We start from the raw sequence: 12,414 nt of genomic DNA, 5'->3' as shown, positions 1-12,414 counted from the left end.
CGTGTTTTGTCCTTGAGCAAGGCATTGAACCACACAATGCTCCAGTCCACCCAGCTGAAAATAGGTACCGGCCAAATGCTGGGGGTGAACCTCACGATCGACTGGCGTCCTATCCCGGGGAGAATCTTGTACTCTCAGTCACTTCACGCCAAGGAAACCGGCATAAGCACCGGCCTGATGAGCCTATATGGCTCAGGTCAGACTTTAACTTTTTAACTTTGACTTACTATCTTGGGTCAAGGATCTTTTACCTGAACTGGAAAAGTTTTACTACCCCTATGGTTGAGGTTGCATATCTACACCCTAACCCTAACCCTGACCCTGACTCTGACCCTGACCCAGACCTAGAAACAGCTGACGATCCAGGCTCAGGAGAAGTTTTTTCCCTACTGCGGTCACTTTGCTGCACAGTTAACTGTCGGCTAACTATTACTTGGATTGCACTACTTGTATGTATAATCTATATTTTCATTTATATTTATCATTATTATTGTTATGAGCAGAGAGACAACATCTGCCGGAAGTAAATTCCTTGTATGTGCACAGGTACTTGGCGATTAAAGTCTGATTCTGATTCTGATACATCTTCTGACTTTCGATTTTAGTCTTACTATTTTAAGACATCGTCAGTGTCTCAATTACATTTACTACTTTACTGAGCATTGAATTTAAGCTATTCAAGAAAAATAGATGCAGACAAATTAGGTTAGAAAGACAATTAGCCACAGGTGAGAGAATCACAAAAATGCTCTTTGATCTTTAATCAAGGATTTCTTTGTAAATCCTTAATTCTGACACTGGGATATAGGGTTCTTACTCTATTATATTGCTGATTACGTAAGTACTACCTGTGTCAGTAGTATTGTGCCTCTGAACAGCTTTCCTTTGAAGGTTGATTTGTGCAAGTATTTTATTCTTATTTCAAACTCAGGTAAGCAATCTTGAAAATGTTGGGGAATATTGAGATGCTAGTGGAATCTCTTTCGTTTCTGTGTCCCTTGAGTTGAATCATTGATCAAACAGTATATTTGTAAGAAGGTGCTGAAAAAAATTGCAGGTAGGTTTGATGATGGAGTTGTTCAGGGTGTGTATGATTGGGTTTTGCTGGAATTTTCAGAATGTTGTAGGACTCTGTCATTCACGGTTTTCACAGGTCGAATTATTTGGACAAGGGAAGAAGCATTAGCAGAAGTTGTTACCATGGAGATGGTCGATTTGCCTCTAACAGGAACACAGGCTGAACTGGAGGGTGAATTTGGAAAGAAAGCAGGTACTGTGGAATGCTCAGCAGCCCAACTGCTATTAACTTAAGGAGAAAGTAAGGCACACTTAAGTCATGTTTTCTATTTAATTTAAATTGAAGAGAAAATTTGGTTTATTCATCATCTGGAACCAATGAATTTGTTTTATCCATTCCAATTAATTCCCACATCCTGGCCGACAAGTGTACCTGGTTGAGTTTGGTAGATACAGATTTCAGAATCTTATCAAATCAAACTAGTATCTCAAATGTTTACAGTGAGATGGTCAGAATCCTATAGGTCAAGCATCCACTAAACACTGTGGCAACCTGCCTTAAGAACATATGTCAACTGCAAAATTATAGAGGAGAGGCTGGAGTATTACTCAGTATTACAGGTTGATCAGTGAGTTGCACTATTCCAGTATGTTATTCGTGTCATCTGATTTGTATCATTCTGTCATATATGTGCAGTACTACAGCTAATAGACACTAAATTGTCAGGTATGAGTTAAAATTCCACTGAAAAGTGTGAGGAGTGAAATCTGGTGGTTTTTGGACTGCTTCTGAAATGGCTGAACACTGCTGGAGAGTGGGCGATGAATTCCAATATTTAAGAGTAAATTTAAAGACATTTTCATTTTATTTTCACCGCAAGGTATTTAATAGGAGTCAAATGAAATAGATGAATACTGACTAGCACATGGAGCTTATAGAACAAATGACCAAAAACTTGGATAGAATTGTCTTAAGAAGCATTTTAAAGAAGGTAGGGAGGCAAAGTTTTCTAGACTAGGACTTTTATAGCTGTAGGACCAGGGTTGCCCAAGATGCTAGAATTGGGTGACTGCAGAGGTATTGGCATTTTGTGACAGAAGCCACTGCAATTGTAGTGAGATTTAAAAATAAATTTGAAAATTGGGCAAGGGAAAAGCAAGAAACTGCAGGTGGTGAAAATCTAAGATAAAAATGTGCTGGAAATAGATCGGGGAGGAAACCAAACCAGTTAAAATTTCAGGTCCGAGACCCTTCATCAGAACTGGAAACACTTGCGAATGCCTTTTTCCAGTACTTACACAGTAAGTACAGCAGTGATTTGGTTTTGAGAGGGACCTAACTGTATTGTGAGTCCTAAACCATCAGATGAAAATCTTTTGCAGTTACCAGCGCATGTAATTATCAGTAATAAACAGAAGCTGGGATTATTGTTTGGGATGTTAAATAAGTCAGAATTCATTCCATAGTTTCAAATTGGTAATTCTTTACTCATTTGTAAATGATTGGTGGATGTGAGTGGAATTTGAGTGCTCTGTTTCTAATTTGCATTCTGTACAATGGCTATTATGAGCTAAAACTAGTTCCTGTGATCAATATAGTGTGAACAAGAGCTTTGCTGGTATGTATGTAATTTCTGGGCATTGTGCTAGCTGCAATAGAGCAGCACAGGGCAAATAACATATTTCCATTGTTTGCTATGGTACTGCTCAGAATTTATTTCTTTCATTTTACAATTGAATCTATTTCTCGCCCTGCTTTTCAGTTTATGGAGAGAGAGCTGGTGTTTGTCACCTTGTTTATTGTTGAAGTATATGTGAAATCAGAATTAGGTTTAATCGGCATATGTCGTGAAATTTGTTAACTTTGCGGCAGCCGTACTATGCAGTGTATAATAATAGAGGGGAAAAAATGTGAATTACAGTAAATGTATGTGTATGTGTGTATGTGTGTGTGTGTGTGTGTGTGTGTGTGTGTGTGTATATATATATATATGTGTGTGTGTGTGTGTATATATATATATATATATATATATATATGTGTGTGTGTGTGTGTGTGTGTGTATATATATATATATATATATATATATATATATAAAATAGTTAAATAAGTAGTGAAAAAAATAGAAATTAAAAAAAGTACTGAGATAGTAGTGTTGTAGTGTCCTGGGTTTAATGTCCACTCAGCAATCAGATGGCAGAGGAGAAGAAGCTGTCCCTGAATCGCTGAGAGTGTGCCCTCAGGATTCTGTACCTCCTTCCTGATGGTACAATGAAAAGAGTGCACGTCCTGGGTGATGGGTGTCCTTAATGATAGACGCTGCCTTTTTGAGTCATTGCTCCTTGAAGATGTCCTGGATACTACAGAGACTAGTGCCCATGATGGAGCTGACTAGTTATACAATTCTCTGCAGTTTACTTTGATCCTCTGCAGTAGCCCCGACACTGCCATACCAGGTGGTGATGCAGCCTGTTAGAATGTTCTCCACAATACACCTGTAGACATTTGCAAGTGTTTTAGGTGACGTACCAAATCTCGAATACCTAATGAAATACTGCTGGTGTTGTGCCATCTTTGTAGCTTCATCAATATGTTGAGTCCAGATTAGGTCCTCAGAATGGTGTTTTATCACTGACTGCACAATACTGACACTCTATAAGTTATTATTAAAATAAGTTCCCATTGGTTCCAATCATGTACCCTGATTTAAAAACCTCCAATATAACTAATATGCAGTAGAAAGCTGAGAATTGAGCTGCTCAAGTTTTTTCATTATTCTAAATTCACATTCTTCACATAGTTTCCATGAATTGTGGTGCCAGCAGTGGGATGGGTGTATTGCTCGAGCTGGAAAATTTTATGCTGCATGTTCACTTGACTTAAATGCTACTTTCTTTATTAATGCTGCTGTGGAGCCAGCTGCGCAAGGTAGCATGTTTAATGCATAGATTTGATATTCTGTCATTTATTGGAAGGTGCAACATTCTTTTTTGCATGTCCATGAGGGAGGAAGTTTTTCTTTGCAATTATATTTGCTTCAGGACAGTATTGCGCTTCGAGGTACCAATTCAGTGAGCTGTGAAGTATTGTAATTTCCAGGTATGAGATCTACTGGCTTGAATCTGCCTGAGAGGATGTAACCAGTTAGCAGAATAGAGGTGGGAGAATCTGTGGATGCCGTGTATTTGAACTTTTAGAAAGATTTCAATATGATCACAGATATTATTGTGTAGAATTAACGTATGTGGGAGTGGAAGTTACTGAAATGGACGTATGGATATGTATGAAATTAACCACTCGGGGCAAAAAAAAAATAGGAAGGCAGATTATTGCAAGGACAGTAATAGATTGGGAAAGGAGCTGATGCAGTGAGACATGAATATCCTGGTGCATTGTCGATTGAAGGTAAGCATGCAGGTGCTGTCAATGGTTAAGAAGGAAAATATTATGTTGGTCTTCGTGCTAAGAGGATGTGTGTATGGGAGCAGGGATGTTGTATAAAGCTATTTTGAAAATAGATCTTGAGTATTCTGTGGAGTTTTAACTCCTCTGAGGACAGTTATTTGTACTTTGGAGGAGTGTAGTGAAGGTTCAGCACACTCATGCCTGGCATAGCATAACTGAAGATAAATTAGGTTGATGAGACTTGGATTTTCTTGAATAAAGGATAATGAGAGGGTAACTATTAGAATTCAACTTTTAACTGGGTGGATCAGGAAAAATATTTCTCAAAATCAGGGTCATATCGGCCTAAGGATAAAGGGGAGGACTGAAAAGAGAGAGTGGTGAATCTGTGGAATTTTCTGTGATTTTAAAAAAAAATATTGAAGCCAAATCATTAAATATATTCAATCTGGACTTGGGTATAGTGCTAATGTATTCGAGAATGAGTTAGGATTTTAAGGCACGAGGGGTTAAAGGGATTTGGGGAGAATGCAGAAATAGGGTACTGAAATTGGATGATCAGCCATGATCATACTGAATGTGGGAGGTGGTTTGAAAAGCTGAATGGCCTAATCCTGCCTCTTCTTGCTGTGTGTGATCAGAGTATCATGAAATCCATGCTGGTTATCTGTTAGCCTTTGGGGGAGAGCTCCACATGTATTTTCAGATTGAATCTAAATGCAAAAGGCTGCTGGGATATTAACCATAGATGTTAAAACCAATGTTCCAGTGCACATAGGATATTTTGTCTATATAAATCTGTTCTCGAACAATTTCTGATTATTTGTTTATTATGGCAGATGGTCCCATGGGAATGTTTATGAAGCGACTGTCCTCCCAGCTGATTTTGCTACAAGCATGGAGCTACCAGCTCATCAAGATGTTCTATGATGCACGCAAACCTCGAAATCATTCAAAGAATGAAATAACTATTGAAAACTTGGCCCGAGATGAGTTTAACCTGCAGAAGATGATGGTGATGGTGACAGCATCTGGAAAGGTAAAAGTTGCATGGCAAGTTGTCTTCTGCCCATATGATATAGCAGAACAGATTCCTCTACAGACTGATCACCTCTAGTCCCCTCATCCAAGTGGATCAGTGTAATTTATGTAGTGAATATTGGTTTATGGACAACCTGCCAAAGTGCGAGTCAACATAGAATGAAACAAACCAAGAGAGTTAAATCTATCCACCACTCTTGGTGCTGGTTTGCTTAATAAGCAAAGCCCTGGGTGTGCATCAGCCAACTCTAGGCTATGGCGTGTTTTCAAGCATTTATATCTTCACTTTGTTTAATGGTATGAGCTAATATTTGAATGTACTTTCACTCTGATATTTTTTTAAAATTTTAGCTCTTCGGGATTGACAGTAGCTCAGGAACCATTTTGTGGAAGCAGTATCTTGAGAATGTGAAACCTGGTTCTTCTTTCAAATTAGCAGTGCAACGAACAACAGCCCACTTTCCTCACCCACCACAGTGCACCCTAATCATTAAGGATAAGGTAAGAAAATATATTGTGTCTTCCAGTATTTAATGGAACATTTACATTGAGTAAGCTTTATTATCAGTAGATCCTTTCAATTTCATTTGTTTCATAACTAGTGTGCCCACTTTGCAGTTTCTTGGTTTAGGTGTGAGAATATTCATAATAATTATTGCTAGACATGATGACTTTGTGAGGGGACTCGAAGCCACGAGGATGAAAATATCAAACACGAAATCTGCAGATGCTGGAAATTCAAACAACAACACACACAAAATGCTGGTGGAACACAGCAGACCAGGCAGCATCTATAGGAGAAGCACTGTCGACGTTTCGGGCCGAGACCCTTCGTCAGGACTAACTGAAAGGAAAGATAGTAAGATATTTGAAAGTAGTGGGGGGAGGGGGAAATGCGAAATGATAGAAGATCTGATAGGGAGATCCTGCTTTTTATTCAAGTGGTAAATAAGAGGAGGTATCAGAGAGTTGTAGCTGTCTCTCGGCCAGGTAGAGGTCAGTACGCCAGACAACAACAGCTCCCCCCTTATCAGCAGGTTTTATAGTGATGTTGGGATTGGAGCGGAGGGAGCGGAAAGCAGGATCTCCCAGTGGCCACACATTTTAATTCCATGTCCCATTCCCATTCTGATATGTCTATCCATGGCCTCCTCTATTGTCAAAATGAATCCAAACTCAGGTTGGAGGAACAACACCTTATATACCGGCTGGGTAGCCTGCAACCTGATGGCATGAACATTGACTTCTCTAACTTCTGTTAATGCCCCTCCTCCCCTTCTTACCCCATCCCTGACATATTTAGTTGTTTGCCTGTTCTCCATCTCCCTCTGGTGCTCCCCTCCCTTTCTTTCTCCTGAGGCCTTCCGTCCCATGATCCTTTCCTTTCTCCAGCTCTGTATCACTTTTGCCAATCACCTTTCCAGCTCTTAGCTTCATCCCACCCCATCCGGTCTTCTCCTATCATTTCGCATTTCCCCCTCCCCTCACTACTTTCAAATCTCTTACTATCTTTCCTTTCGGTTAGTCCTGACGAAGGGTCTCAGCCCAAAACGTTGACAGCGCTTCTCCCTATAGATGCTGCCTGGCCTGCTGTGTTCCACCAGCATTTTGTGTGTGCTGTAGGATGAAAATATCTTTTGTGTTTGTATTGTTGTATGTTTTGAATTAATGTTACAGAGTGATAGAGTTACGGAGCACAGAAACAGGCCTTTCAGCCCATTGAGTGTATGATGACCATTGTGCCAATCTATTCTAATTCCAATTGTCTGCGTTGATTCCACATCCCTCTGTGCCTTGCTGATTCTATCCAAATGCCTGTTAAATGTTGGAGCTGCGGGATGGAAGGGTCAAGAATAGATTTTTGGAGAAATAGATTAAAAGAAGACTTGAAGAGAGATTTGTGGAGAGTGCCTGAGAGAGAATTAAGAACATCAGCAAGGAATCTAGAAAGAAATGTAGTACTGAACAGCTTGAATAGAATAAGACTAAAATTGCCGTAGATTAGTTTCATGGAGAATGAGCTTGGAAAATGTGAAGGAAAATTGGGATGCAATATAAACGTAGATTCAAATTCAAAGGCAAGGCAGAAATCCATTGGGGAAATTTGGACTAGACAAGGGGAGAGAAATGGTAAAGGTAACTTAATGTATGGCACTGAATCTTGTGACAAAGTATTTAGATCCTTAATCTTTAGAAGTGAAGGTAGATCAAGGCAGAGGAGTATGGTTTGTAGAGAAGAAAGTGGGTTATTTTTCATTCCTTGTAAAATGATGATCAGCTTTAGAAATGCTTGTTGTTCAGTTAAATATGAGAATGGATGGTTAAACCTATCTGTAGATGATACTCAGATCTGTGATCCTTGGACCCAAGAGAATGTGAAGAAAGGAAGGGCATACAGAAGGAGTGACAAGGTTAAAAGAGGATACAAAGTTGGTGCAAATGACAGAAAGGGGGAAATTTATCAGATTGGAACTGAGATTTGTCATGTGCCCATATGTGCCAATGGTTAGATCATTTTGAATTTAAAAGAACTGTATTAGGTTTCTATTTATTTTTTTTTGGACTAAACACTGGAAAAAAATGGTTTGAGAGAGGGAAGGAGAGTGATATATAGAAATGGTCAGAACTGCCTTATTAATTTGGTTACAAGGACAGTATGGATAGTTATGTTGTCAGAAACCAGGGAGTGGCTGTGAATTTGATGACCTTTCACCTTTCTAAATTTTTCAGACTGCTTTACAGACATCTGGAAATGCTATCCAATTAAACATTTGAAGAATTGAAGCTATGGATATTAGACCACATTCTATACTGTGTCCCTGCCACAAGTTCCATCCTGATCAATGCAACTATCTGAAACTCAACCAGTTGTTCATGATGTTTATGATGTGTTGACCTGAAAAGTGTTTTGGATCTTTTACCCATGCCATCACTGAAACTGTCTGCTTTCACTTCTATAACATCCCCTTCTTCATCCCATCTTTGACTAGCTAAACAATGCCATGAATTTAAATTCTCATTCTTGTTTATAGATTCTTCTAGTCACTATTACTTTAAAATTTCCTTCAGCTCTGTAACTCCCCAAGATATCTATGCTTCTCTGATTTGGGCCTACAGAGTATTCCTGCATTCTGTCTACCACTTGCTGCCTTTTAGATGACAAGGCCCTTCAAAAACTCACACCTTTCACTCCTCATTTAGGATACCAATTAAAAGCATACTCTTCATATCTCCCAATTTTTTTTTGTTTTATATTGCTTCTGAAAAATGTGGCTTAAATTATCAATTTTAAGTCATGTTCTCAAACCAGTCGTTACTTGTGCTGCTCTTAATTTTTTAAGCAGGATTTAATTAAAAACTTAAATGTTTTGACGTTGAATTAAAAGTTATCCATTTTCCCATTTTCTTTCCTCTCTCTCTTCAATCAGGAAACTGGATTAAGTTCTCTTCATGTTTTCAATCCAATCTTTGGAAAGCGGAGTCAGATCAATCCACCAACTTTGACCCGCCCTATTCTTCAGTCTTTGCTGCTTCCAATTGTGGACCAGGATTATGCGAAAGTCCTGCTTCTAATTGATGATGAGCATAAGGTAATGCCAAATCTCATTGTGATAGTGGATTAATTGGACTGATTCGTTGGCCATTGATTTTGTTGCTGATTGTGATGTATTGCAGGATATTAAATTGCCATTCAACTGTTCTTATTAGACAGCTGTTTTTCATATATTAATTCAGAATAAAATACACCCAGTAGCCACTTTATTAAGTTGCACCAGTACCTATTAAAGAGGCCACTGTGTATGTTTGTGGTTTTCTACTACTGCTGCCTATCCACTTCAGGGTTTGATGTGTTGTGCATTTAGAGATGCTCTTCTGAACAGCAGTTTTAATATTTGGTTATTTGAGCTACTGTCACTTTTCTGTCAGCTTGGACCAGTCTGGCCATTCTCCTCAGACCTTTCTCATTTACAGGGCTGCCACTCTCTGGATGATTTTGTCACTATTCTCTGTAAACTTTACAGACTGTTGTGTATGAAAATCCCCAGAAGACAAAATATTTCCAAGATACTCGAACTACCCCATCTGGCACCAAAAATCATTCCGTGGTCAAAATCACTTGGATCACATTTCTTTCTTATTCTGATCAACATCTGAATCTCTTGACCACAGCTGCATGTTTTATGCATTGAATTGCTACCAATTGATTGGCTGATGAGATGTTTACATTACTGAACAGGAATACAGGTGTACCTAATAAAATGCTACTGAATATATGTAGTTAACTGAGTTCAGTGGCACAACAGTTACAGGACCTTGAAACCAAAAAAAAAAAACAGGTGCTAGAAATATGAAACCAAAACAGAAACTCATTGAGTTTGAAGAACAGAGTTAATACTTCAGAAAAATGAGCCAATGACTATTTGTCTGAATTGCGTAAGAGGCAAAACAAGTTAGATTTAAGGTGAAGATGGGAATCCTCAAAGAAGACCACAAACTTGTTGTGAATTGGGAGGCTTGCATACCTCAATGACCTGGAGAGTGATGTTGGCTGGAGTAAGGACGTTGTACTTTGGCTCTTGGTAGGGTCATCCATGCTAAACATGCCAAAGGGTAGAAACCAGACTAAGAGTGGTCCACCGGTCCTCCAGGTTCAGCTCGGGGCTAACAACCTCAACTAGTCATAAAGAAAACTGTTTTAGAAACAGCAATGAAGAATCCTTTTGCGTCTGTGTGTGGTGGTCTTCCTGAGTCTCCACCTGGGACTTTCATGGCTGATGGTAGTGATAACTGAGAGGAAGTTACTGACGCGATGTAGTAATTCCTGAATGCTGCCAAAACCAAGACCAAAATTGGCCAAGGACAGGTGGATGGGGGACCCTCATTGCCAGCTGGCATCACAGGCAATAAGTGAGAAGGTGGAAAGGCAGGGCTGTTGTGTTGATAAACTCATGATAAAGCCATTTGCTTGGTGGAGACTAACATTAGAATGAGGGACCACTTTACACAGCACCTTCATTCAGTCCTCTGAAATGGCTCTAAGCTTACAGTTGCTTGTCATTTCAATTCTCCATCTTACTCCAACTTGGACCTATTTGTCAGTGGTCAATTGTGCTTTTCCACTGAGTCTGAACATAAACTTAACAACTAAAATTTTGTCTTCCATCTGGGAATGCTGAAGTCTTCTGGACTCCTTCACCGTGATCTGTCTATTGAATATTGTTGTAAAGCAAAGAAAGGTGACTGTTTTCTTTTTCTTTGCAGGTTATGGTCTTCCCTTCAAGCAGAAATATCTTGCAGCAGCTGCAGAACTCGGCCCCTGTGATATTCTTCTACTTGGTGGACCCTGTTTTGGGAAAGTTGAATGGATACAGTCTACACAAGGTGGTGTAATCAGTTTTAAACCTGTGTTTAATCAACTGAAGAGTCCAGGATCCAGGACAATGGATACATAACAGCATGTAACATATTTTGCTTTGCTGTAACTGTGTAGACATGCTAAAGTAGTAGCTGGTATAAACAGGAAATTAACAGAATAGCCTAATATACTGTGGTTGTTTAAAAGTTGTTTCTTGGCAGGTGAGAAGCAGTTTAGCACAACTGGGAGGTTCAGTAGGCTACTTCAAGGGAGCTTTAAGAGTAAACAAATTGGTATAGGATTGGTGTTGCATGTATATGTTCTATATATGTGCAAGCAGATGGGATTAGTCTAATTTAATGATATAGTCAGCACTGATGTAGTGGGCCGAAGGGCCTATTCTCCTGCTGTACTATATTCCCGACCAGATAAGATGGAGATTTTTTTTCTCTCTCCCAAAGGATATATATGAACTAGTTGTACGCTTTGCAAAAATTAGTGTTAGTTTCATGGTCACTTTTACTCTTTAAAAAAAAATCTAATTGCTCCTGTCAAAATGAATGCTGATGGTTTGTGTTTTTTTTTCTACCAGTGAGCAGTTCAATTATTGAATTCACTTGCAGGATCTTGGAACGCAAGAAATTTGGGAAGTGGTGATTCCAACAGACACACAAAAAATTGTGATTGTGAAGGGAAAGCGATCGAATGAGCACGTGCATTCTCAAGGCCGAGTCATGGGAGACCGGAGTGTCCTTTATAAGGTACTGGCAGTAGGGATACCATGCTTTTAGCTTGCCTCTGTTATAACCTTAGACATGTTAATGTCATTTTAATTTCAGTATTAGGCAGTACTTGAATGTGCCCACAGTAAGCCCTTAGTGCAGTGTATATGGTAAAACGCACCTTGAGTCAGCCTACAATTTAGTCCCAAGTTATGTTCTCGACCTCTTGTTAAAACATAGAAATCTGACTGTAATGAAAACCCAGGATCGTTCTGAACTGTACTCTGATATCTCCAAATAAGAAAGTAAAAGTAGATTGGCATTGCAAGTAGAAAATAATGAACAAAATGGGGAAGGATCTTTTTAACTGTAGCAATGCATTATAACTGTATTATACATTGTTTTTATTGTAACATTTAATTTCCAGCTGTCTTCTGATGTCTGAGTCTTGTTTTCCAGTATCTGAATCCTAATTTACTGGCAGTGGTGTCTGAGAGCACAGACACGCACCATGAACGTGCCTTCATTTGCATCTACCTTATTGACGGGGTGACTGGAAGAATCATTCACGAGTCTGTGCAGCGGAAAGCAAGGGGACCTGTTAATGTTGTGCATTCGGAGAACTGGGTAGTGGTAAGGATGGAGAATATAGTAAATTGGGGAAATAGTTCATCATCCACAACAAGCCTGTCTTAGCCATTAAGATTCCACCCTCCAAATATCTTTGCTTAATTTCTCCTTCATCTTTCTCCTTTCATAATACCTCTGCTTTCCTCTTGCCTATATGTAGCAATATGTATCTATATGTGATGTATGCTGCAGAAGCAAAAAGTGTTAAATTGGTGTGCCAGTTAGTTGCAGTGGGCGTTAGAACG

At 39.2% G+C, this 12,414-nt stretch overlaps 1 protein-coding gene across 1 annotated transcript in view; it reads left to right on the top strand.

Moving 5' to 3' along the window:
• The window catches only part of emc1 (ER membrane protein complex subunit 1), a 36,169-nt gene that overhangs the window by 15,710 nt on the left and 8,045 nt on the right, over positions 1 to 12,414 (top strand). Inside the window, exons 12-18 of the mRNA XM_059952036.1 lie at positions 1,154 to 1,270; positions 5,260 to 5,459; positions 5,813 to 5,962; positions 8,890 to 9,051; positions 10,724 to 10,843; positions 11,441 to 11,578; positions 11,999 to 12,172. Coding sequence (XP_059808019.1) covers positions 1,154 to 1,270; positions 5,260 to 5,459; positions 5,813 to 5,962; positions 8,890 to 9,051; positions 10,724 to 10,843; positions 11,441 to 11,578; positions 11,999 to 12,172 — 1,061 coding nt within the window. The remainder of the gene's footprint in view (positions 1 to 1,153; positions 1,271 to 5,259; positions 5,460 to 5,812; positions 5,963 to 8,889; positions 9,052 to 10,723; positions 10,844 to 11,440; positions 11,579 to 11,998; positions 12,173 to 12,414) is intronic.

This window comes from Hypanus sabinus, chromosome 27 (assembly GCF_030144855.1).
Source record: "Hypanus sabinus isolate sHypSab1 chromosome 27, sHypSab1.hap1, whole genome shotgun sequence".
In the NCBI taxonomy this organism is placed as follows: domain Eukaryota; kingdom Metazoa; phylum Chordata; class Chondrichthyes; order Myliobatiformes; family Dasyatidae; genus Hypanus; species Hypanus sabinus.
Note: the sequence above shows the minus strand (reverse complement) of the source record. Positions and strands in the feature narration are given on the sequence as shown.